This window comes from Sceloporus occidentalis, unplaced genomic scaffold (assembly GCF_023333645.1).
Source record: "Sceloporus occidentalis isolate IW3139 unplaced genomic scaffold, rSceOcc1.0.p SCAF_28, whole genome shotgun sequence".
Taxonomy (NCBI): Eukaryota; Metazoa; Chordata; class Lepidosauria; order Squamata; family Phrynosomatidae; genus Sceloporus; species Sceloporus occidentalis.
The window spans coordinates 3848718-3875591 of NW_028317008.1; the positions used below are offsets into that span (position 1 = coordinate 3848718).

Below are 26874 nucleotides of genomic sequence, written 5' to 3' on the forward strand. Positions count from 1 at the left end.
CAGAGAGACTAGAGCCTAAATCCAGCACCTTAGACCGCTCTGCCTGGCTACCAATTGAAAGTTTAGCACACGCATGGCAGTGGTGGGATTTGAACCCACGCCTGGGCCAACCAAGCTCTTCCTGCAGCAGAAGCTGACTGGGGTTAGAGCTTGATAATGTAGAATAACTTCAAGTAGGCTTAAAAGTATCTTTCTGCAACACTTTGCAAGATAAGAGACTTGCTACTGCTTGTTTCCCAGGCTGACAGAATGCAAGCTGACAAGTAGTTACTAACAAAGAGCTAATGAACAAACAAGTATTTCTAAGCACATTTGTCTACGTTAAGAAAACATGGTAGCGGTGGGATTTGAACCCACGCCTCCGAAGAGACTGGAGCCTAAATCCAGCGCCTTGGACCGCTCGGCCACGCTACCGAGTGACTGCGGACGGTGTACCACTCTCCAAGAGGGTTTACTCACCAAAGCAAGAGTTGTAGTTTCAACTCCCTTCACTTCACTATTCATCATGAAGTGGACCCTTTCACCAGCAGGAAGGACAAAGCTGGCCCTGAGTAATGCAAGATTGAATGGGTGAGGAGACTTTGAAGAAATAACACTGATTTTGCTATACTGGGCCAACCAAGCTCTTCCTGCAGCAGAAGCTGACTGGGGTTAGAGCTTGATAATGTAGAATAACTTCAAGTAGGCTTAAAAGTATCTTTCTGCAACACTTTGCAAGAGACTTGCTACTGCTCTTGTTTCCGAGGCTGACAGAATTCAAAGTGACAAGTAGTTATTAACAAAGAGCTAATGAACAAACAAGTATTTCTAAGCACACTTGTCTACGTTAAGAAAACACGGCAGCGGTGGGATTTGAACGCACGCCTCTGAAGAGACTGGAGCCTTAATCCAGCGCCTTAGACCGCTCGGCCACGCTACCGAGTGACGGCGGGTGGTGTACCACTCTCCAAGGGGGTTTACGCACCAAAGGAAGAGTTGTAGTTTCTTCTCCCTTCACTTCACTATTCATCATGAAGTGGACCCTTTCACCAGCAGGAAGGACAAAGCTGGCCCTGAGTAATGCAAGATTGAATGGGTGAGGGGACTTTGAAGAAATAACACTGATTTTGCTATACTGGGCCAACCAACCTCTTCCTGCAGCAGAAGCTGACTGGGGTTAGAGCTTGATAATGTAGAACAACTTCAAGTAGGCTTAAAAGTATCTTTCTGCAACACTTTGCAAGATAAGAGACTTGCTACTGCTTGTTTCCCAGGCTGACAGAATGCAAGGTGACAAGTAGTTACTAACAAAGAGCTAATGAACAAACAAGTATTTCTAAGCACACTTGTCTACGTGAAGAAAACATGGCAGCGGTGGGATTTGAACCCACGCCTCCGAAGAGACTGGAGCCTTAATCCAGCGCCTTAGACTGCTCGGCCACGCTACCGAGTGACGGCGAGTGGTGTACCACTCTCTAAGGGGGTTTACTCACCAAAGGAAGAGTTGTAGTTTCAACTCCCTCACTTCACTATTCATCATGAAGTGGACCCTTTCACCAGCAGGAAGGACAAAGCTGGCCCTGAGTAATGCAAGATTGAATGGGTGAGGGGACTTTGAAGAAATAACAGATTTTGCTATACTGGGCCAACCAAGCTCTTCCTGCAGCAGAAGCTGACTGGGGTTAGAGCTTGATAATGTAGAATAACTTCAAGTAGGCTTAAAAGTATCTTTCTGCAACACTTTGCAAGATAAGAGTCTTGCTACTGCTTGTTTCCCAGGCTGACAGAATGCAAGCTGACAAGTAGTTACTAACAAAGAGCTAATGAACAAACAAGTATTTCTAAGCACACTTGTCTACGTTAAGAAAACATGGCAGTGGTGGGATTCGAAGCGACGCCTCCAGAGAGACTGGAGTCTAAATCCAGCGCCTTAGACTGCTCGGCCACGCTACCGAGTTATTGAAGAAATAACACTGATTTTCCTATACATTAAACTGGGCCAACCAAGCTCTTCCTGCAGCAGAAGCTGACTGGGGTTAGAGCTTGATAATGTAGAATAACTTCAAGTAGGCTTAAAAGTATCTTTCTGCAACACTTTGCAAGATAAGAGACTTGCTACTGCTTGTTTCCCAGGCTGACAGAATGCAAGTACAAACAAGTATTTCTAAGCACACTTGTCTACGTTAAGGAAACATGGCAGCGGTGGGATTTGAACCCACGCCTCCGAAGAGACTGGAGCCTTAATCCATCGCCTTAGACCGCTCGGCCACGCTACCGAGTGACGGCGGGTGGTGTACCACTCTCCAAGGGGGTTTACTCACCAAAGGAAGAGTTGTAGTTTCAACTCCCTTCACTTCACTATTCATCATGAAGTGGACCCTTTCACCAGCAGGAAGGACAAAGCTGGCCCTGAGTAATGCAAGATTGAATGGGTGAGGGGACTTTGAAGAAATAACACTGATTTTGCTATACATTATACTGGGCCAACCAAGCTCTTCCTGCAGCAGAAGCTGACTGGCGTTAGAGCTTGATAATGTAGAATAATTTAAATTAGGCTTAAAAGTATCTTTCTGCAACACTTTGCAAGATAAGAGACTTGCTACTGCTCTTGTTTCTGAGGCTGACAGAATGTAAGGTGACAAGTAATTATTAACAAAGAGCTAATGAACAAACAAGTATTTCTAAGCACACTTGTCTACGTTAAGAAAACATGACAGCAGTGGGATTTAAACCCACGCCTCTAGAGAGACTGGAGCCTAAATCCAGCGCCTTAGACCGCTCGGCCACTCTAACAATTGAAAATCTGGTGCACACATGACAAACAGGGAAAAGCATGGCAGCGGTGGGTATGAACCCACGCCTCCGAAGAGACTGGAGCCTTAATCCAGCGCTTTAGACCGCTCCGCCACGCTACCGAGTGATGGCAGAGGGTGTACCACTCTCCAAGGGGGTTTACTCACCAAAGGAAGAGTTGTAGTTTCAACTCCCTCACTTCACTATTCATCATGAAGTGGACCCTTTCACCAGCAGGAAGGACAAAGCTGGCCCTGAGTAATGCAAGATTGAATGGGTGAGGGGACTTTGAAGAAATAACACAGATTTTGCTATACATTATACTGGGCCAACCAAGCTCTTCCTGCAGCAGAAGCTGACTGGCGTTAGAGCTTGATAATGTAGAATAATTTAAATTAGGCTTAAAAGTATCTTTCTGCAACACTTTGCAAGATAAGAGACTTGCTACTGTTCTTGTTTCCCAGGCTGACAGAATGCAAGATGACAAGTAGTTATTAAGAAAGAGCTAATGAACAAACAAGTATTTCTAAGCACACTTGTCTACGTTAAGAAAACATGGCAGTGGTGGGATTCGAACCCACGCCTCCAGAGAGACTGGAGCCTAAATCCAGCGCCACGCTATCAGTTAAAAATCTAGTGCACACATGACAAACAGGGAAAAGCATGGCAACAGTGGGATTTGAACCCACGCCTCTGAAGAGACTGGAGCCTTAATCCAGCGCCTTAGACCGCTCGGCCACACTAACAAGTGACAGCATAGGGTGTACCACTCTCCAAGGGGGTTTACTCACCAAAGGAAGAGTTGTAGTTTCAACCCCCTTCACTTCACTATTCATCATGAAGTGGACCCTTTCACCAGCAGGAAGGACAAAGCTGGCCCTGAGTAATGCAAGATTGAATGGGTGAGGGGACTTTGAAGAAATAACACTGATTTTGCTATACATTATACCGGGCCAACCAAGCTCTTCCTGCAGTAGAAGCTGACTGGGGTTAGAGCTTGATAATGTAGAATAACTTCAAGTAGGCTACCAATAATTTGTGCAGTGAAGCAAATAGAGCCCAGATTGAGACAAAGTCTGCTCAAGATTAACCCCTTGACAACAACTGACATGTCTGGCACGTCATGTGGTTAAACGGGTTTAGTAAGCGACCAAAGATCACAATGGTGTTGCTGTAATGCCTCGATACCGAGGCATTCAGGAACACCGAAAACTGCTGCAGGAGCCCCATTTTATCATTCCCCAGAGCGGCAATGCTTTAACAGAGCTTAGGAGGAGATTCAAGATCACCTCCTAAACTCAAACGGTGTTGCAGAAATCCCTCCATATAGTAGAGAATACATTTTTTTTTCAAAAATTTATCAGGTAGACTACTTGAAACGGCATAACGTACACATAAGTAGAGAATGATAAAGACTCTGAAACACCGATCCAGAAGCCAACCTAACGCCTATAGCGTTCGCATTTCCATTGGCTAAACCTGCTTACTTGCATATCACTGATTGGACAGTGTCTGAAAAGTCACGTGACATCTGTTGCTAAACTACTGAACTAGGGTCGGCCATATTAGATGAGGGCAATTTTTTCTCACATGGATTGACGTGTTTACACCTACGTGGTCTGTCCTTGTGCAAAAAGAGCTATCGCGTTCTCCTCGTCCATATTTGTCGTTAGCTCCCACTACGGTATAGCCGCCTGTGATATCCACACACTAAACCAATACATACTGTTAACGCGCACTGGCGATATGAGACGCGGAAGTGACGTTTCAGGAAGAGGGACCCTGTGTTCGGCGAGTCCCTGGGAAAGATGGCGGCGTTGTGTCACCGTGGGCTTTCTCTCTTTTTACTTCCGTTTCTTATACTAGACACTGGGTCTGTTGCAGACTTGACAGATGGGAATAGCGAGCACTTGAAGCGGGAACACTCTCTCATCAAGCCTTACCAAGGTGAGGGTTCTTAGTATCTGCCAAATATATGGGTTCGCCCGATAGTTTCACCAAGGCTACTCTTCCCTTTCAAACTATTGCGACTTACTAGGGATCTTCCCCGAGCGTGCCGGGATAACTAAGCTCTTTTCAGATGTTGCTGCTTGGTGTGGGCCTGGTGTCGGTTATGTGCAGGTTTAATTATACAGCAAACCTAGGTGTCATCAATTGTGGCTTTATAAAAGCAAAGTCTGTTAAGTCGCCTCTTTGGTCGCCACCAGGTGTTGTGCACGTCTGATGCACCTGCATGGTTGCCGATGTCCCTTGGCTTTGATCAAAAGGTATATTCTGATCGGCACAACCACTTCTCTAACTTTCTTGTGTGTAAGGATCCTTTAAAAAGTGCTGGATGTATGTAGGATACAAAAAATCTTTCACTACAGCCTTACCTCTTGCAGCAATGTGTAGGGTACACACACGCACATACACACACGCACGCACACTTACGCCTATGGGGGTTTGGTTACCAGCTACAAGAGGTGAATTAAGATGAGATAAACATTTCATTGCTTTGTCCGTGCCGCTCTTAAACTGACATTATTAATACGTTATCCCATTGCTTTATTTGCGGTAATAGAATCTATGTGCAGTGAAGCCGTTGTCAGTTTTTTTTATGCAGAATAAAATTGATACGCGTTGCCAATCTGAACACTTTGTATGATTAACATCTAGAAAAAGATTCCTTGGCACAAAGGGTATATTTATGGACTAGAAAATGGAGAAATTGTTTATTTAAGAATACCTCCTGTTTAAGCATAAGGCGGAACGTGGGCCTTTTCCAAATAGTATGTTGTAATCATTGGGCAAAAACATCCACCAGCTTGGCCATGACCAATTCTAAAAAAGGTGCATATTTCCTACATGATGTAGAATACGCTCTGTTTTGTGTTGATCTGTTTGATTCCGCCGTTCATGCATGTTTCCTGCTGCTTCTCCGTGTTTTTTTTTTTTAGTGTTTATACAGTGCTTTGTAAAAGTTTTAGGCAGGTGTGTAAATCATGCTGTAAAATATAAAATGCTTTTGAAAGCAGACATGTTAATTGTTTTGTCATGAAACAAAATCCAAAATGAGTGAACAGAAGAAGAATCAAAATTAATTTTTGGTGTGATCGTCTTTTCCATTCAAAACGGCATCAATTCCTCTAGGTATACCTGCACACAGTTTAAGAAACACAGCGAGTTAATTGCTAAATGTTATAAAAAATATATATATTTGAAAGTACTATGCGTGATCCAGTTAACAATAACTTGGATTGTGTTGATGGCGTCACAGGTGTGGGTTCCAGTTCAATGTCCCTATGGGACTTCAGCGGAAGCACAATGCTGACAAGTCAATATGTGCGGTTGACGCCAGATGAGAGAAGCAAGGAGGGCTCGATCTGGAATAGAATGGTAAGTGTTTTCTGTACACATGACCTGGCAGAAATGAATGTAAGGGTCTATTTTAGTCTTACCATTTTCCGTTCTCCAGCCTTGCTTCCTAAAGGATTGGGAGCTGCATGTTCAGTTTCATGTTCATGGTTCGGGCAAAAAGAACCTCCATGGAGATGGCTTTGCTTTGTGGTATGCCAAGGAACGGCTGGAGCCGGGTGAGTTGCCACTAGTTGCTTGCTTGGAATAGTTTCCTTATGTTAATCTTTTCTTATGTTGCTAATGAATACCCATGTTTCCCCAAGGTCCTGTGTTTGGGAACAGAGATACGTTTCATGGTCTGGCTGTGTTTGTGGATACATATCCCAATGATGAAACGACAGAGGTTGGTCTTGCCAATGTTGGAATTCCATTTCCTATTTGCATGATAAAAATGTTTCGTGTGTAAATGTTATTCTCTTACTCTAGGGTAATATCATTACCTAGTTCCTCCACAAATTCGTTTTATCTATAGAGATCTCGGCAATAAGCCAATCCTCATAATGCTTCATGAATACACATACAAAGTGCTTCTGGAGTCAGTCTTTTAGAGCATCAGTGTAAAGTAAAATGCTAGCCAGGTGTGGCAATGGTGAAATGGCATGTTCTTCACCACCATCAAACCGTGTCCTGACATATTTAATCCATTAAACTGCTTAGTACCCAGTAACCCTTCAGCATGCCAGCCTGGGCAGTTGTGTAGTTCACCCTTACTGGAGGGTGATGAAGTCTCATCCTTGGCTATATAAATAAACTAAGAAACTAGTTGTGTTGATATCAATGGAAAAGAACATGTTTTTACTCTCCCCTGGCAGTGTAAAATGTCTTGCGTGCACTTTGCCTTTTAATTGACACTTTTTTCTATTTGCAGGATTTTTGTATATTGGTAATTGTCTAAACCTTCTAAGTCTTTCTCTCCATAAATCCTTTTAATTTTACAGCGAGTCTTCCCTTACATCTCTGTCATGGTGAACAATGGCTCCGCAGAGTATGACCACAGCAAAGATGGTCGTGCTACAGAGCTGGCAGGCTGTACAGTCGATATTCGAAATAAGGACCATGACACCTTCGTAGCAATACGTTATTCCAAGGGACGTCTTACGGTAAGGAGTGTGGCTTTCTGTCGCTGGAGACTAATTGGTTTATGTACTTAACCAAAGGGACATATTCCATTTCCCTCTGGGCTAATTGATCTCAATTCCCGAAGGTGATGACTGACATTGAAGATAAGAATGAATGGAAGAATTGTGTTGACATTTCTGGTGTCCGGCTGCCCACCAGCTATTACTTTGGAGCATCTGCTGCAACAGGAGACTTATCAGGTTGAGTGATTGAGTGTTTTGTTTCCACCGTTAATCCTTACTCTGCTCTGTGTTTTCTCCCTGGTACCGATTTGTCTCTTAAGGCTTTTTTTGTTTGTAGATAATCACGACATTATCTCAATGAAGCTTTACCAGTTGATGGTCGATCATTCACCAGATGATGAGAATATTGACTGGACTAAAATAGAGCCTAGTGTGAGTCTGCTAAAGTCTCCCAAAGGCAAGTATATGCTGTTACCTTTTTATGATAAAGACAATGGTTTGATACAAACATGCAATTTGAGGTGCATTAACCATGTTAGAGAGAGGTCATGAATTGTGGAGGACCGGAGGTGGTGTTGCTTTCATTTTAGAGCACCATAGAGATATCTTTTGTATCAGTGAGGCAGTCACCCTCCGTGATGCGTCTCACTTTTTAAGTGTTTTAAGTGTATTGTGGGGTAAAATGTTGCTCAACTGTGATCTGAATGATCTTGGAATGGAAACGTGTCAGAAGAGAGTTGCTAGTTCATATCCTTTGAGTGCAGGAACTCATGTGAACTTACCAGCATGTTTCCATTGATGCCACAAGGTTATTTATCTCAACTAATTTAATAGCTACTTTACCCTTTAACTACTCCTCAACCCTTACAACCCCACAGGAAAAGAAACTTATGGGGCCTTATTCAATAAAGAGGACTAATTGAGCCTCTGCTCCAAGAATAGACTGGATGGCTTATAAAGCATATTTAAATGAGTGACTTTTTTAAATGTCAATTTATTTACACAATAATGCATTAGTGAATTAGGGCAGTTGAGATTAGAGTTGACCTGCAAACTCTCCTGGTAACTGCCACCTTATTGAATAAACCTCAAGGTTCATATTAAGTAAAATTGTTGTGTTTGATTTGCTACTTTTGCCAGCATATTACTGACGCAAGCTTTGCTCTTGTCCCCCTCCCAGATAATGTCGATGACCCAACTGGAAATTTCCGAGGTAGCCCCCTGACAGGCTGGAAGGTCTTTCTCCTGCTGCTTGCTGCTCTCCTGGGAATTATTGTGTGTGCTGTTGTAGGAGCTGTTGTGTTTCAGAAACGACAGGAAAGAAACAAGAGATTTTATTAAATGGCTGCTACAGTTATCATTACCAATGCCCAAATGTGAACTTTCCCCCCCCCATCTTATTACAAATATCTGATTGTATAAATGTTTTCATATGTTAAAAGAATTTAATTTCAGATCATTTTATACTTTTTGTTCTGTAAAAGGGTTTAAGGAACGAAATGGAATAGCAGCAAATACAGTATATATTTTTCTCTTTTCCTATTTTTTTTTTTTTGGCCGATTTGCATCTTTTTTTTTTTTTTTTTCCTGGGCAAGAAATAATTTCATAGCTAATAATTTTTCTGGGAGGCTGTGAAACATGCTTCTTGGTCTGTTAAAAAGCATTCTTCTAGGCAGACTGTCATCTGCTGCAGCCTGTAAGTGGCGAGATCCTGTGGATTATAACAGCTGCTTTGCACTGAATGCTGTCAACGGAGACTACGAATGGTCTCGAAGAACTGACTCTTTCCACTGCAGACTTACTGACTTTTTTTATGTTTACAAAGATGGAAAAATGATTTTTTTAGTTCTGGTCTGCACTACGTATCCTGTAAATCTGGGAATTATTTTATGCCTCTGCCTAAAATAGACTTTTTTTCCTACGAATATGCAGGATCTTGAAGTAAAATCATGGAATACCCAGCTGTACCCGAGGTGGTTGGTCATTAAAAAAAGTGGAAAAACTTGAATATGTGTCTAGTTTTATTTTGGAGCATCCAAGGGGAAAAATACATTTCAGAGATTTTTATGAATCTAGCCCATGTTGTAAAAGGGGAGGACTTCTATCCTGTGTCGGCTGAAACTCCTTATTCGTTATTTTGATACTTGCCTGGGGCTTAGCATGGCCAGCCCACCCACATCTATATGGGTAACAATACGCAGCGCTTTAGTGCTCTGTCATATTACATGTTGATTAGGTCAGTGCGTCTTTGGCACAAACCGGTTACAGCACATGCTGATGAGGTTAAAAATATGTTTCAGAACATACTGGGCTGTAATTGCTCTACTTCAGTTCTACGACTTTGATGCAATTCAGTTTCTGGTGCTTCTTGCTGCAGTGGATCCACGTCCTCAATCTTCTGGGCTCACATGAGGATGTAAGGGAAGAGAGAAGGCCGGATCTTTCAGTTCCCCTCTCGGGAGCCAAAAGGCTAGCTTAACTAACTGCCTTGCCTCTGGCTCTACCTTGATATGTGCATGTTTCCTAAAGCGCAATTTCTAAAAACTGAACTCCTGTTCCTTCCCTCCAATGCCAAGATTCCCTCATTAGTTTCCCTTAATGTTAATGGTGCAATCATATCCCAGTCCCTCATGCTCACTGCCTTGGTATCACGCTTGACCCTGACCTACATTCAGTCTGTCTCAAAAAACTGCCATCTCCATCTTAAAAACATTGCAGGGAGCGGGGACACGGTGCAAATGCATCTGTGGGGGTACTGATGGATGTCTCCATGTATTGTCAGCGGGGGAAAGAAAATGAAGTTACACAGGGACCTGCACTAGAATGATGCTACCGGATTTTTTTTGGGGGGGGGCAGGGTGGCAGGTCTTGCTTTAAGTGAAATGTGACACTTAGCTATGCTAAACATTAAAGTGCACAAGTTAGCTGGAATGTCCCTTTCCCTAGCATTATTCAAGCCAACCAACCGCCTCTTACAGCAGAAGCTCACTAAAATCCGTAAGCTGAAACTGCAACTCTTCTGCAAACTCAAATGCCAACTCCCACTTTAGTGAGTAAATCCTGTGTGCACAGATCTCCCCAGTTAGACCACCAAGAGGGTGCTGTAGCAGATGTTTTATGCCACTGGGATGGAAAAAGAAAACATACTGAAAATAGAGTTTATTTACCAAAAGCGGAGTCACCCACTAATTTGTAACGGAAGTATGCAATTTATCTTCAGCCGCAGTGTGTGGGTTGCATATCAGGATACAATACTCACTCCTGCTCAACTAGCGGTTAGTTCTGCTGCTATCTAATACGGGCAGAGTTTCTTTTTTGGTCTTTTATTTTATTCATCATGTTTTGATGTTTTGCTTGCATATGAGATGAGGGGGGATAATAAAAAAGGGGGCATGATCCTCTCCAAAGAGGTCTTTTATCTCTTTTCCCATGAGATACAAAATTAGCTTATTCTAAAAATAAAGTGTCGTTATCCGTTACTGGGATAAAAGTTCCACCGTAGGCCGGTAACAACGACTATGTAGCGAGCCTGCATCTCTCTCAGTGCTTGCCGCGTTGCAGTACGGTAGTTTCACCACTTGGCGGCGCTCTATTACACCTCCCCCAAACACCTGTCATAAACTACATTTCCCGGAAGCCTCTGCTCGCCTTCCTCTGATTGGTCGAGTCAGAGGACGTGGCAGCCGGCGATCTCTTTTCTTATATGCCGTTCATTTCCGGCTGTGTGATTATGGCGGCCGCTCGGCTACTCCTGTTTCTCTATGTAGTTTTTGGCCCTGTGTCCTCGCTCTATTTCCATATCGGGGAGACTGAGAGAAAATGCTTCATAGAGGAAATCCCCGATGAGACCATGGTGATAGGTGAGGACATGTGTGTGATATGACGTAGAAAGGGACATGCAGTGGGGGAGTAAGGGAGTGGGAGGTTAATACATTATGGAGAAGGGGCAGGGGAGGTAAACTACAGTTTACCGGCAGTTAAAGGGTTGTTATTTTATAATGCATTAGCATGTAAACTTTAATGCCGGGTGATCTACAAAACAGATGTCTGCTTTTGGGGCAGAACTTTTAAAATAAACCAAAGTTACCCCCATAGCACGTAACAAGTTAAAGCTGGTGGCTCATGGGATGAGCCTGATGCATGATTAGCCGCCCATGCTCTAATGTGCCGTATGTTCCAGGTTAACAAATGGCATATGGTAGCCCAGTAAATGGTTTTATCACCCCGGTTTATTGAGTATCGGATGCTTGTATGTTTTATAGATCGTGTGGGAGCCTCTTTGGGTAACAATCTATCATTGTGTACAGTCCAGCCAGCAATGGTTTATTCTACAGCGCTAACAACCGGATTTTTTAATTAACAGGTTTCCTGTACAATGTTAAGTATTTATATATTAACACCAGGCATTTCTTTATGGAGGGTTTATATTGTGTTTTAGCGCAGGCTGTATTTCGAGCATTTGGCCATGCAGAATGAATACAGTATAGCAATTAGATGTGTCATAGCTGACTACGCTTAATCGGATGAGGCTCAACATTGCGTATCACAGTAATACGGAGTACTTGTGATTGTTAGGAAGTTTCACAGCAAGAGACTTTGTAAGATAGTGCTCAGAAACCGCTTGGGGAAAAACTAAAAGCTGTTTCCAGTTTGTGGATTAGTTAAACGAAACGGTGATTTAAATGATATGATCACGTCAGACTGGATTCTTTATAGGGCACATCTAATATCTACAAATATATGAATGACGTGGTCAATTGTTACCTGAGCTGCTGATCTTATCGATGTGGCAGCTCTCCTACAATTGTTTCAGGATGCTACAGTTTGGCCCTATTGTCCCATAGAGAGGCGTGTGGATGATTTGAGCTTCATGCAGTATTTTTATTTATGGCTTAGATCCTAAAAAAATGCAAGTGTATCTGATTTTTCAGGGAATTACCGCACCCAGATATATGACAAACAAAATGAGGAGTACCTACCAGCGACACCTGGGCTTGGAATGTTTGTTGAAGTAAAGGATCCAGATGATAAGGTAAAACATATGTTTTCAACAATTGAGGGGCATTTTAATTACATTTTATAGAACAAAATAAACAACTATGTATCTTCTATAATTAGGTTATTCTTTCTCGGCAATATGGATCGGATGGACGTTTCACCTTCACCTCTCACACCCCCGGAGAACATCAGATCTGTCTTCATTCGAACTCAACAAAGTTTTCACTTTTTGCCGGTGGTATGCTGGTAAGTGTTCCTAATTCTGTACAGGCTAACTACTTGACCGTGACAAATTCTGCAGCTACATGTGACAGTCGCTTTATGGTGATATATTATTACGTTCGCCTGTGGCCAATGTGTTATCCTGTGTCATATCAAAGCACAAGTTTTTGAATAAGGGAACTTTTTCAGTGCTTCTATAGCCAGACTTGTGCATGTGGACCAAAAGCGATTTTTGGTTTTGGTCCTTTCGATTCTGACCAAATTCCGAGGACCTATCCTCTTCACAAGCGGATTTTGTTGTCATTCACCTGTCTTGCGCTCTATCTCACTCATGCTCGTGCTTCTTCTCTTGCCTCTTGTTCTTCTGTCTGGGCGCACCCTCTCCCCTGATTGGAGAAATGAGGGAGAGAGACTGTCTCTGTGGCTCCGCCCCTTTGTGAAAGTACTCCAAGAGGCCAGAATAATCTAGACAGATTTGTGGAGAATGAGATGTGCAGAAACATTTCCTCCAATAGGCGGGAAGGGTGTGCCAGGAGGCTCCACCCTTCCGCGGAAGCTCTTCACGAGGCCAGGTTAACAGAACAGATAGCAGGAGAAGAAGATAAAGAAGCGGAATACATTGTGTGAAGGTGGTAATATGAATCTGAACCAGTCTTATGTGGCACCATTTGTAAATAATGTATGCGGTGCACTTTACCTATGTGTACACGGAGCCTACAGCTATGTCATTTTTAGTGAAACGCTGACCTCTACAGTTTTGTTTTTCACGTTTGCAGCTTATAGTATTTAATCTGACTGTTCTTGCTATTTTTTCCTATTTGATTAACCTTTTGCTGATATGTGTGTTCTCCGCAGAGGGTTCACCTCGACATACAGGTTGGTGAGCATGCCAACGATTATGCGGAGATCGCTGCCAAGGACAAACTGAGTGAATTGCAACTCCGTGTCAGGCAACTAATTGAACAAGTGGAGCAAATTCAGAAGGAACAGAATTACCAAAGAGTAAGGAAACTTGATTCAAATGACTAAACAAGGATTGCACTGTGATGGCTTATCATACTGACTGTGGTAAAAAAAATACAATGTGTGAGTCTAAATCACCCAGTCTGACACTCTAGCTAGTGAAAGTCTATGGAGGAATGGAGTTCATTAGCATTGCCATAAATCATTGGTTCGTTGCGGAGTTAAAAATGCCACAACTGACAATAGCAACATCCAGGTCTGCAGATAAAGGAAGTAAAACCGTGTTGGCCTACTACACAGTATACGTAGGCACCATATTTTATGCCTCAAAGAAAAAAAGAACAATACTGATAACGATTTATAATGAAATCATAATACAATAAAATATGTTTGATTCAATAATTATAGAATCAATACACATTGTTGTTTTTTCTTTTTTTTACTCTTTACAGTGGCGAGAGGAAAGATTTCGTCAGACAAGTGAAAGCACCAACCAGCGTGTCTTGTGGTGGTCTATTGCCCAGACTCTCATCCTTGTGGTTATTGGTTTGTGGCAGATGAGGCATCTGAAGAGCTTCTTTGAAGCAAAGAAACTGGTGTAAACTCACTGTGAAAGCAGTGTCTATTGTGCCAGAGATGCAGGCCCGTCTGCAGCTTGATGTCTTCCATTTTCACCCTTCAGGAGGATACGAGTATGGGACAAAAAGCATCTTCAGCATTTGGGACCAGAAATGTCTGCCTAGACGTATCTTCCCAAATGATTGCCACTTCATCAGTGGCAGAGTCTTACATTTTACTTTAAGTTTATATTTGGATTCCCCCAACATTCTTTGTATTTGACCCCTATCTGAATGAGTTATATACTGCCATCTTGTCCTTTTATCTCAGCTTTGTGGGAGGACATTGTTAAAATTAGTCACTGTTGAAAATGTCAAAGAAATATCACAGCAGCACTGTTTTTGGCTTCCTGTTGCAGCCACTGCTTATATCTGCCGTTCGTCTGTGACGCACAAATGGTGGGTCTGCATGGACTTATGCAGGATCCTGCTAAGAAGAACATAAAGCAAGTACAATGGAAAAAAAGAAAACATCTGAGGTCTCTAAAACAGTGTTTGCCTTAGTGAATTTCTCTCAGTGGAAGCCAGTACTTTTAACACAATTCTCTACTATGGTTTAGTCTTGATGGGTGATTGTTTTTAGGGTGATGTGGCATGTGGGATTTTATTTTTTAATTAAAGTAATTACAGAAAAACAGCGGCTATAGATTTGCTAGAGGCTATGGATTTTTTTTTTTCTGCCAAAGTGTAATTAACTTGTTGCCTCGCTTAGTTTGCAGAGGCATCTGACTTGTATTAAAGACATCAGTCCGAGTGTTGATAAATTTATTCGCCTGGAGATAATGCTCATTCATTAAAGCATTTGGATGCTGTCGGGCAGTAACAATAGGAAGTTGTCTCCATATCTGCTGATCTTCTGTCGTAATGAGATTATGTTATGATCTGTCTCTTGATTCATTGCACGTCCCAGGTACCTATACTGGTTGCAGTAATATTGTTTGAGGCTGCCATAGCAAATGTTTTCATCTTCATTCAGGGATTTGAGCCACTGGGATTCCAGGTTACATGGATCATGTGAAGTTACTGATCTGTTTTTTAATGGTTTGCTTAAATAAACAACAAAAACAAAGTATGTTCTTGTTTGTATTGGTATTTAAATGATCTACAGGTACATAAAACTTGGTTACTTTTTAAAACCCAACGCAAATCTAACACTTTTTTTCAAATCTGCTCTCTATTAAGTTGCTGCGTGTTGTTGATCAGCTTCTAGCTGTGCCAGCTGCTGCCAGACTTCAGCATATTTGGGGTAAAATGTTAATATAATTATTCCCTAGCACTGAGGTGGTAATGTTAGTTATGTAAGAGCTATGACAATAGTTAAGCATTAGCAGAGCTCAGATTTTTTTCATATTTAAAGTGTTATGTTTCATCCTTAGCTGCTGTATGCTTTGGGGCACTTATTTGCTGGACCTCTATTTTGTATTTTTTTTTCTATTACAAAAAGGAAACGATTAGCACACTGTAAACAATGGTTAGGTGCAAGCTGGCAAATACCATCTCACCAGAAATGGCTAAATGTAAATGTAACAATATTGAAACCGTTAACTGAGTTAAGATTTATGTGCAGTTGATACAACTAAATGATTGAGATAAAGATTGTATATTTTGGTTCCTTTCATCTTTTCAGACACACAGTGCTTATGCTTTCAGCAATCCCATGGCAAAAGCTCTGGATTCTTGCACACTAGGGCCTTCTACAGTCATTCCATGATATAGATTATTAGTATAGAGAGAGCAGCCACTCAGATAATCATATGGAGGTGAAATTCAGAATGCTAGTATTAATAAAGTCTTAACACAAATGTTTGTCTTTTGACCTAGTTGAAAATTAGATTTTATTCAGCCAAAATTAGTGATATGGCTGGCAGCTTTTGGAGGACTTTAGGACTTTGGAATCATCTACTGATACATAGAGCAGTCCATGTTCTTTTAGACAATTCCAGAGCAGTGAGCAACAGTTATCTTGCTGGTACCTTTCTGGTTGAAGAGAATATGGTTTACGGTTGATCTTCAACAGGGACCCATCTATTACCTACAAACAAACACTTTGCTTCTGAGAGGCAAATGTTAGCGAGTAAAGATCTACCACTGTCGTTAAGTCTTCTGGCCAGTAAAAAACCCACGACCTTGCTCAAATATAACAAGATTTGGAAAGGTTTTTTTTCCAAGTGGTGCAAGTCCTACCAAATGTTTCAACAATCTACCGTATTTCTCAGATCTTGACTTCATTTGGAACAGATATCTGTCCTAAGTGTTGCCCTATATTTCAGATTGCCTGATAATCCTTGAAGATTTTGTAGACTCTAGAATTAGTTAGATAATTGCTCCATCTGTTCAGTCTTGGGATGTCAATCTAGCTTTATAACAGATTAACTGCTCAGGGTGTTCCTGATAATTTTTGAAGATAGAGTGATTCTCTGTCTACCTCCCGAATTTCTTCATAACGTGGTCTGAGACTTCCGCATATCTCAAGGAATCATTCTCCTGGAGTTTTGTGCCAAAAACCAGAATGACAATGAAGTGAAACTTCACTCTCTGGATCTAAGAAGATGTCCTCTGATTTACTAACTCCAACTCTCTCTTCATATCTTTTTTTTCTGGTGCTAGAAAGGGCATGAAGGCTTCCAGGCCTCCATTGGCACACTCCCCAAGAGCTACATCATGGCTGAGGCAGAAGGAGAACCAAGTCTCATCTATAAAGTAGCAACCTGGAGAAACCTTTCCACCTTTACCAGGCTACAGGCTCGATCTTCTCAACTCGGAGGATGCTAAATTATGGAGACAAATTCTCCATAATGTAAATAGAAAGTACAAATGTCCACAAGCACAGAGCCCTTTTTTGCATCCCTGGTGTACCTGCTTTTGTAGGCAACAGCATGGGCGTTATGGTGCAAAAAGCTTATCAGATTATATTTTAATTTAAACAATATATAGAAATACAAAAAAATATATAAATGTGTCTTTGCTAGTCAGCTGATCTCATAATACATCAACTGGCAGCATGCTGGCCCTATCAGATTTTGTCTTCCTCACAGGTGAGGAGACCAAATTGGTTGCCTGCTCCATGGACCTTAATGCAGCTACTGATTCACTTTAGCTTATTCTCAGAGAAGCTGTTTGGTCAGGCCCATCAGCAGCTTCTCTCCTGTACAGTCCTCAGTGATTTGCAGCAAATGCATGATATCTGTCTTTATAAGAAGTGTTGATGAAGTATTAAAAATATAAGATTTCCACCAAGGGATGGCAGGAGAAGGTTATTGTCTGCCTAGAAGCAGACAGGCAGCCCCACCACACTACAGATCAATGAATTTCCCAGATCACACAGAACCCCTTTACACTTTTGCTAAGTAGGAGAACATACCTGCCAGTCTGGCTTCATAGCTGACAATCTAGGTGTTAATCTTCTCAGTCTGGTGGATGCTGGAGGTGGGAAATGGTTGTAGTTTTGCACCAGATATATTTAGTTATCAACCATATATAGTGTTCTGAAATGTTCATGAATTTTAGTCTAGAGACCCTGGTATCAATATTTAGATTTGCAAAAGCACAAAAAAGTTAGTGGCAGAGGCCTAGGGGACCCTCTTTCCAGCTCTTTTCCTGCTTACACCGTTTCACATTTATCTTGGATGGTTGGGTTAACAAACATTCCATTAATGCAAACATTATTGCAATGGTGTTGTAAGTTATCCTTAGGTAATGGCAATTCAGATATGAGTATAATTATACCAATAATATACCTTGCGAGTGTATGAGGGGCATCAATCATGTTTTTAATATGACAGTGAAAGCTATGAATGCAGATTGGTTCTATTTTTACTATTGTATCAAAATTTGGTTGACTCTTTCAATACCTGTTTGAAGTGCGACACTTAGTGGACAAATTAGCAAAGTTGCTATGAAGGTTTGGGAGGTTTTGTTTAGTCAGATACACTAAATAAATTGTGGCAAAGATCTCTAATACCAGGTAATTGCAATATACAAGTCAACCTACCCGAGCATGAGAGCGAAAGCAGTAGGATCGACTGATCCATCTGTATTTTAAAAGGGAGAGCATCTGTTGTTGCTTTTTGAATCTGTATAAATGAACCATATTTTATGTAAACTGAGGGCTGGTCCTTGACCAAATAGCACCCCACACAAGAAGCCCCTGCTTTTTGCCCCCACACAAAGACATCAAGTCTTTTTTCCGTGCATTTAAAATGCTGGTATAGATCTCTTGCGCACCTCCCCATGCACTGTGGCGACTTCCGTAGCACCCCTGTCAGGTATCAGACCGAATTCTACACATCGGGGGCAATTCCTATTGTGACCGACAGTGTTCCCTGATCCAAGCACCCCAGGCAGCTAGCACTAAGAATGGCTCTATGCCAGCTAAGTTAAATTAATGGGACACTCCAGCCATCAAAACACTTTAATGGATATGATAGCTGAGAAATTATCATGGTGTAGCCCTTGCAAATGCATAGGGGGAATCTCCAGAATCCCCCTAAATGCATTTGATCCTCTACCACCCGCAGCTTGTGCAGGAGATGTTCTTGGCTCGAATGTATTTCCTGCCATGTGATTTACTTTCTTCCATCTCTGGCTCTACGAATGTTGTAAGGGGTCAAACAAAACCCCTCGGGCACATGCTCTCGAAGCAGCCAAACAATGGCAAGAATTGTCAGACCAATCAGGAGGAGGGGAGCTGTACATTATTTAAAAAAAATTAAGTACGCTGTCAGGGACACACTGTCCCTTTAAGGTATCAGTTTTTCTCTAAAGGGGCTGTTTGCTATAAACCCTCCCCGCAGCTGTAACATGACTAGACTTTAGACCTCTTTTATGACTCTACTTTTGTGTCGCTTCTCCTAGTCACACACATCTATCTAATGTGTTTAATGTGTTATGTAGTATTTAAGTAAAGCGTGCCCTCTTTTACTTTTTCTGGAAAGTTTTCTATTTAGCTCACTTTGTAATAGTGATGAGGCGCATATTAAATAGCAGTGAAGAAGTGGCTTTGTTTTGTCCATGGATTACTAGCTTTACGCATACGATCTACATGAGGAACAAGTCACCTGAATATGACAGAGACAAGGTATAGAGCGTTCTGTGAGTATGTATTTTCATTTATACAGTATATATATATATATATATATACCTCTGTGTGAAGTGTGAACATATTTCAAATGGTGTATAGCAGTATCATTTCTTGTAGAAGTCAATATGGCATAAGCAATGCTGATGTTCTGACTTTATATGAAAAATGAAGCGCACTTCTCTCATCACCACAATTTTGTTCTCCTTACATGTCTTTCTCTTGCTGTACAAAACTCTATTAAGACACTCACTCTCATTTCTTTGTTCCTGAACACTCACTCGTCCCTTTTGTCCTGTGAAGCCCACGTATTCAGCTAGCAGCTACACACTACGGCCAATACAGCTGCATAAGGGCCCTGGGGGTCCCACATTCTGACATTGGTGTCCACTCCCCACATCTTTACCTAGGAACACAAAGCTATTGGCACCATAGTTCAAACAAACCCCAGTACATTGAGGAAAATGTACATAGTAATCATTATTTTAATGTGTCATTCTTAGTTGGCCTATGAGTCTCAGCTACTATAGTATTATTACTGTCACTGTTGAGTCTCTCATCACCTAAGGGTAATCATGGACTTCATGTCTTCATGTCCAGTGCAACAGTTCCTGTCAGTTCAGGGAATACTGTTAATGCAACAATGTCTTATTGGCCCAGGGGGAACCAGAGAAGTCAGTCGAGATTCTTTTCTCTATCTCATGTTTTTTTGTGCACGTCCTATTCTACTGAACTCCGAATGATAGTGCTGCCATGCCTTTGGTTAGATGCACTGGCAGGCATTTTTTACTTAAAGTGAAGACTGTTACATTCAAGGGATGTTCAAGGCATCAACAAGGTATTTAATCAATCTGGTCATTTTTCAACCTTGCTAGCCATCTGATCACTTAGTGAGGGATCAGAATACACTGATATAGAACCTTGCTTCCTGATTACTGCGTGTACTAGCCAGCAGGGAGGTCAAAGGCTGTCTTCTTCAAAATTGCAAAAATAAAATATTAAAGGCATGTAAGCCCAATGTTGCCCCTATAATAAAATAAAAACCCTTATTCCCAAAGGTCATAATAAAAATGTTCTCTCTGCACCCGGCATACCGTTTGTCTAAAGTACACAGTCAGGTCTTTACCTACACTCTCTATATTATGTAACTTCTTGGGCTTTTCCACCCCGTCCTCCATCTTTGACAATCACCCAACCCTAAGTGGTGGTCCACCTGGAAATTGAGTTTATTTACCAAAATGTTGCAATGTTTCAGCTCACTTACTTAACTATGCAGTACAGAGCCCTAACATGGCTAGGTTTTTTCTAGCTAAAAGAGCTTGTCTGGCCCTGAATAATGCATCGCTAAAACAACGAGGTTTCCAATTAGACAAGGAATGTTTGAATATCAGGAATATTAAATTGAGGCCCGGAGTTTTCCACAGTGGTGCACAATTCCAGTCCTGGAAGGCAGTAAACAAACAAAAAATTATGTTATCCTATTCCTAGCCTAAACATAATTAATTCATTTTTAATTGATATGCTTGTGACCTAGATTGTAAGTTTCTGCGGGAACAGAGCCCTTCATTCCTCTTGTATCTGTATGTCAATTGCTCTATTGTATTTGTCATTATCTGTACAATTTTCAACTTGTACAGCGCTGCGGAATCTGTCGGCGCTTTATAAAGTATAATAATAATATGAATATGAATAAATCGTGGCCTGTTTGCAGCTGTCAGGGCCTTTTCTTTTTTCATTAACCGTTTAGTTTTGCTTTCTTGAGGGCCTTCAGCTTTCTGCAATTTACCTTGTTTACAAATACTTTTGTATGTCATAATTTTGTTAAATAAAACGTTAATCATACTTTCCAACATTTCCCTTACGCAGTTTTGTGGACATGAAAAAACTGCAATACTGCACTTTTACTGCACATTTACTGCACTTTTACTGCATTATTACTGCACATTTACTGCACTTTTTTTTTATATTGCAAACCTACAGTTGTACTTCAAAGTACTGTAGCTTTATTGCATTTGTACCTCCGTACAAAAATAACTGCAGTACAGTGAAGTACAAATGCGGTAAAACTGCAGTAAATGTGCAGTAATACTGCAGTAAAAGTGCAGTATTGCAGTTTTTTCATGTCCAAAAAACTGCAGTATTACTTCAGAAAAACTGCAGTATTTATTTGTAAGGGTTTAAAGGGCCAAAGATGGACACGTTTATTTCAGTTGGTGTGGGTAGAAGGCAGAGGTTTACATTGACTTTTTATGTGACTGATCTATTAAAAGCTATTAGGCCCATAAATTGTGGGGGAATGCTTTTTTTATGTTGCCCAGCTGCCAAAATCCCTAGGTACATGTCTTGTCTCTATTTAGCTGTCCATTAATCTGTCAGGTAAACTAATCAGGAGAAGAATGGCTCATGTCACTCAAACTTTTTCATTTATAAACATATTTATTTTGTTTTCTATACATGTTACAGTGACTTTTAAGCCTATAGAACACTGCGATACATTCATAACCAGAAAACGTTCCGAGCTCCTAGAAAACACAGACGTTATTATTGGGCAGTTGGCAGGTACCCAACCTGCCAACGGTGACCCTGCTGAAAATCAGCTCTGCTCCTGGGAACTTTTCCCTCATCCCAACATTTCTGAAGCAAATACTCGGCTGCATTTTTACATAAGTATCCAGTTAATTACAAGATGTGGGAATGTAGGTACAGAGATGAATATTTCGCTGTAGGAACGCATGACACCGGAACCTTTTTCTCCCTTGCCCTGTTTCCAGGAGGAACTTAAATACTGAAGGAGCGAGCTTTTGAAAGCCAGCGTGTAACGGGGAGAACATCTGTACTGCCTACAGTGGAGCCTTTGCAGGCTTGGCGGTCATATCTTAAGGCATCGCTTCTGTCTTATATATATTTAGTGTAGTGTAGATCCCCGGAATTTCAAATTAACAACTGTACTGGGTGCTAGCGGCATGGAGAATACGTCTGCTACACAAATCCCGAGCAAATACATATAGAAAAGGCTAGCGGATACATACTGCGCCATTATAGCTTGTATTAGATAACATATAGATTTAAGCTATCGTCTAAGAACAGCAGAAGTCATTAGCTCTTGTTGGGTCGAGTGCATGCTAGCAGTACTTGCTTTAAAGTTTTATTCAGTCTTAAAGTTGGAGGTATACCTGGCTTCCATGACAAAGGCTAGCTAAGGATTGTTTTTATGGAGATGTATGGTACTGCGCACGGTGCTGATATTTATTGGGCATTAGGGGCTTTTTATTTATGATGCGCAGCCACACGTAGAAGGCTCTTTGGGATGTTACAGGTTTTGGGCTTAGTGAATTATGGCATTTTAAGACTCTAGTGATCTGAAGGAGATGTATCTGACTCGTAGGAAGCCAGCTTTGTACCTCAGAGAGGACAGCAGGTAAAACCTCTAATCTTGGGAGTTAATTATATATTATTGTTTATAATATACATATATATATATATATATATATATATATATATATATATATTAGTATTGCCATAGTTTTCACTTAGAGACAATAGTAGCGCGGCAGAGTGTTCTGCTTATTAATACAACCACATTCGCTGCAATGTACATCAAGACACTATTCTGTATTTATTTTACCTTATTTTTGTGCAGGAAGGCATATAATATAATGTTCCAGGTACCATTTTTACATTATAGTTGTCTATAGTGCCAGCTGGTTGCGTAATGCTATTACAGAAGGGGGACGATAAAAATTAAGAGTAATGCTATGACTGACGATTTAACAGCAACTCATTAAGACATATTGGTACAGTGGGAGAAGAGGGTCCTGCACCTACAAGAACACAGTCTTTTCTATATTGCTGAAATGATCTAATAAATGTGCTGAAATAACTCAGGACTTTTTTTTTTTCATTAGGTCTGGCTTATTTCTGGGGATTCTGCCTAGGAAATGCAGCATCTTCAACCTATTCCTGATCTGCTTGTTTCTTGGGTTCCTATCCATGCTTTGGCTCCAGCTTAGCTGCACAGGTGATATCAATAAGCAAGAACCCCCAAAGTCCTGTCCACAGGCCCCGCGGACCGTGAATGAAGATCCATCATGGGGTCCCCACCGTCTTGCTCTACTGATTCCCTTTAGAGAACGATTTGAGGAACTCCTGAGCTTTGTTCCCCACATGCACCAGTACCTGTCCCAGAAGAAAATTCTCCATCATATTTTTGTTATCAATCAAGTGGATCATTTTAGGTTTGTATCTCCTCAGTATCTTTTGCTGTCATTTTAAATGTAGATATTAAGGGCAACTTTAGCCCTTATACAAAATTTTAGTTTATTAATTCATCTGTCAATATTTTCTGACTTGGATCGCCCTATAATCATGGCAACTTTTGCTGTCCTGAGTGCAAGAGCTTCACATAATAAATCATATATTATTAGAAATAAAAAGTTTACTTTAAAGTACTTTAAATGATTTCATTTTAGCTTATTAGAAAATCTCCTGTTTCACGAATATAGGACCATCAAACAAAGGGAGACAGAGTTGGTATATTATTTGATTGATGTGTCTGAATGTAAATTTTCAGCCCTGTTGTCTAGTGGATTAGCTCATCAGAACTATCCTGGAAATTTAGCAGATTAAATGTAAAAATAGGGAACCACTTAGGTCCCTGTTTAGGCGTATAGGCTTGTTAAGTACATAACTAGGCAGGAGCCTCCTCTAGCTCTAAAACAGAGAAATCCGCCTTTTTTGTTTCAGATTTAATAGAGCTTCACTGATAAATGTGGGCTTTTTAGAGAGTGGGAATGAGACAGACTACATTGCAATGCATGATGTGGACCTGCTACCTCTTAACCCTGATCTGGACTATGGATTCCCAGAGAAGGGACCCTTCCACGTAGCCTCTCCAGAGCTGCACCCCCTGTATCATTACAAGACCTATGTGGGAGGGATTCTACTCCTTACTAAGCAGCATTATGAAATGGTAAGTTCTCTTTTAGTTAATATGTTTGGAAACTTGTTCCCTTAGGCTTACATCATATTTACCAAGGGTCTGCAAATAGTACTTATTTATTTACATTTCCACTAATATATATATATATATATATATATATATATATTTATATATATAATGTGTGTACAGTATATCACAAAAGTGAGTACACCCCTCACATTTTTGTAAATATTTTATTATACCTTTTCATATGACAACCTTGAAGAAATGACACTTTGCAACAATGTAAAGTAGTGAGTGTACAGCCTGTATAACAGTGTAAATTTGCTGTCCCCTCAAAATAACTCAACACACAGCCATTAATGTCTAAACCTTGGCAACAAAAGTGAGTACACCCCTATGTGGAAATGTCCACATTGGGCCCAAAGTGTCATTATTTTGTGTGGCCACCATTATTTTCCATCACTGCCTTAACCCTCTTGGGCATGGAGTTCACCAGAGCTTCACAGGTTGCTACTGGTGTCCTCTTCCTTTCCTCCATGACGACATCACAGAGCTGGTGGATGTTAGAGACCTTGCGCCCCCCCCCCTTCCATTTAAGGATGCCCCACAGATGCTCAATAGGGGTTTGGGCTTAATTATGCCTTCCCATATCAGTTTATAAAGCTATCCGTATTCTGTGTTGTTTGCACGGTGTTAGATGTGGTTAGAAACTTGCCCAATGTGAGTTTGCCATGAATTAGGAGATGAAATGTACCGTGGCAATACCTTGTACAGCTACAAATTTATATTATGTTAACATTCTTGGTGCCAAATAAGAGTAAGAGGTCCAGACTCTGTGTGTGTCACATCCTGGCTAACAATAGACTAGTCTGATCCGTGCATGGCTTAAACTGGCATTTTTGTACTGCATGTGTTAAACACATTTGTGTTTAACACATGGCTAAAGCTTGTCCGAAATTGGGCCCAAGCCCAGAATGTCTAAAAATCTAATACAGAATGGCTGGGAAAAAAAAGAATCAAGGTGTTGGAATGGCCCGGTCAAAGTCCAGACCTCAACCTGATGTAAATGCTGTGCAGGGACCTTAAGAGAGCTGTTCATAAACAAATGCAAACCTCAATTAACTGAAGCAACTTTGTAAAGAAGAGTGGCCCAAAACTCATTTACGACTTGTGAGAGACTGATAAAGTCATGCAGAAAACTATAACTTCAAGTTATTGCTGCTGAAGGTGGTTCTACAAGCTATTGAATCATAAGGTGTGCTTAATGTGGACTTCTACACGACTGTATTTCCAGTTTATGTATTGTATATGTGTTGTGTGCTCAGCTGATGCACGTTGATGTGATTTTCTGCAGTGTAATGGGATGTCTAACCGGTTTTGGGGATGGGGTCGTGAAGATGATGAGTTTTACCGCAGAATTAAAGGAGTTGGACTTCAGGTATTTCCTAGTTTTGTATGTCCTTTAGCTAATCAAGTCACCACAGTAGCTTTATGCATATCCCAACCATTCTTCAGTGTTCACCGTTTTATAATTATCCATGGCCATTACCATTTCATCTGTAATTTATATTTCTTTTCAGCTTTTGCGTCCTACTGGAATAAGCACAGGATACCAAACTTTCCGCCACATACATGATCCAGCTTGGAGAAAACGAGACCAGAAAAGGATTGCATCTCAAAAACAGGTCACTATGGAGAGCTAACATGTTTTGTATGAGCAGAAATTATGAAGATTTACTTTTTAGCATAGCGTGTGACGCAGGCACTTGTTTACATGTTACAACCAACAATAGGCGATGTTGAGTATGTGTGTTTTTAGATGGGCGGTAGGTAAGATGTGGTTATTGATAATATCTGTGGTTAGAATATACAGTTTCAATAAATCATGTTGCAATTAAGTGTTAGTATTTGAATATATCATTTTCATGATATTTTCTGGAGATCAGACGTACAGTTTGCTTTTTCTGCGTATATTCTGTTAACCCAAAGTTCTTATTATTTGTGACAGGAACAATTTAAAGTCGACCGTGAGGGAGGTCTTCACAATGTCCGGTATCGCGTGGATTCTCGTACTGAGATCACCATTGGTGGTGCACCCTGCACTGTGTTAAATGTGCTACTGGAATGTGACTTAAATGAGACTCCATGGTGTGTCTTGAACTGATTTTCTTTTTTTTAAACTCTCCAGTGGCTTTGAGTAAAGTCACTTCCTAGATGCACATTGTGAATCTGTAGCTACCAATATTCAAAGTACTAGAATTTTTATATATTATAATAAAACATTGATAAATATGTTGGGTGCAAAAATGTTACTCTTTGGAATACAAAGCCAGCTGACACTTCACCTACTGCTCCATATCACATGATGTGTAATGACCTTTGGGAAAAAGGACGCAATCTTACTGTCCAGTTATCAGGTATCTGCTCAATAGCCATGCATTCTTCATAGTCTGTAAAACTAGAATGCTGTAGAACAATGTATTTCTTTACAGTAATAGTGCTATTATAACCATGTTGGGGTTTTTAAAACTAGTGAGGCAGAGGTTTGGATATAATGTAACGAAGTTTTACTTTACTGAGAGGTTGGTAGATAAGTGGTACATCTTGCCAGCAGATACAGTAGAGGTTCATACAGTGAGGAATATGAAACATGCATGGCATAGACATTGCTATCCTGATCGTAGGACAAGACCAAGGGCTGAGTCTTTACAGCAGGAACATGGGCAGACTAGATGGGCCAAGTGGTTCTTGTCTGCTGTCAAATTAGAAACATAGAATTTGAAGGCAGATAACCATTCGGC

The 26874-nt window shown here is 40.9% G+C and overlaps 3 protein-coding genes and 5 non-coding genes across 8 annotated transcripts; 3 read left to right on the plus strand and 5 right to left on the minus strand.

Moving 5' to 3' along the window:
- Nucleotides 1-332: 332 nt before the first annotated feature.
- Nucleotides 333-414, minus strand: TRNAL-UAG (transfer RNA leucine (anticodon UAG)). The gene has a single exon. It is a non-coding gene; the product is annotated as a tRNA-Leu (tRNA).
- A 423-nt stretch (nucleotides 415-837) lies between these two features.
- On the minus strand, nucleotides 838-919 carry TRNAL-AAG (transfer RNA leucine (anticodon AAG)). The gene has a single exon. It is a non-coding gene; the product is annotated as a tRNA-Leu (tRNA).
- A 426-nt stretch (nucleotides 920-1345) lies between these two features.
- On the minus strand, nucleotides 1346-1427 carry TRNAL-AAG (transfer RNA leucine (anticodon AAG)). The gene has a single exon. It is a non-coding gene; the product is annotated as a tRNA-Leu (tRNA).
- Nucleotides 1428-2173: 746 nt separating this feature from the next.
- On the minus strand, nucleotides 2174-2255 carry TRNAL-AAG (transfer RNA leucine (anticodon AAG)). The gene has a single exon. It is a non-coding gene; the product is annotated as a tRNA-Leu (tRNA).
- A 1181-nt stretch (nucleotides 2256-3436) lies between these two features.
- On the minus strand, nucleotides 3437-3518 carry TRNAL-AAG (transfer RNA leucine (anticodon AAG)). Its single transcript has one exon. It is a non-coding gene; the product is annotated as a tRNA-Leu (tRNA).
- Nucleotides 3519-4580: 1062 nt separating this feature from the next.
- Nucleotides 4581-8594, plus strand: LOC149299673 (vesicular integral-membrane protein VIP36-like). Its single transcript, XM_089486000.1, has 8 exons — nucleotides 4581-4719; nucleotides 6032-6150; nucleotides 6230-6347; nucleotides 6435-6514; nucleotides 7110-7271; nucleotides 7376-7490; nucleotides 7591-7710; nucleotides 8434-8594. The coding sequence occupies exons 1-8, from the start codon at nucleotides 4581-4583 to the stop codon at nucleotides 8592-8594; spliced, it is 1014 nt and encodes a 337-aa protein (XP_089342126.1).
- A 2390-nt stretch (nucleotides 8595-10984) lies between these two features.
- On the plus strand, nucleotides 10985-14039 carry LOC149299674 (transmembrane emp24 domain-containing protein 9). Its single transcript, XM_089486129.1, has 5 exons — nucleotides 10985-11114; nucleotides 12186-12286; nucleotides 12373-12498; nucleotides 13330-13476; nucleotides 13890-14039. The coding sequence occupies exons 1-5, from the start codon at nucleotides 10985-10987 to the stop codon at nucleotides 14037-14039; spliced, it is 654 nt and encodes a 217-aa protein (XP_089342255.1).
- An 8460-nt stretch (nucleotides 14040-22499) lies between these two features.
- Nucleotides 22500-26237, plus strand: LOC149299675 (beta-1,4-galactosyltransferase 7-like). Its single transcript, XM_089486224.1, has 6 exons — nucleotides 22500-22549; nucleotides 23037-23366; nucleotides 23875-24100; nucleotides 25428-25511; nucleotides 25654-25758; nucleotides 26082-26237. The coding sequence occupies exons 1-6, from the start codon at nucleotides 22500-22502 to the stop codon at nucleotides 26235-26237; spliced, it is 951 nt and encodes a 316-aa protein (XP_089342350.1).
- Nucleotides 26238-26874: the final 637 nt, after the last annotated feature.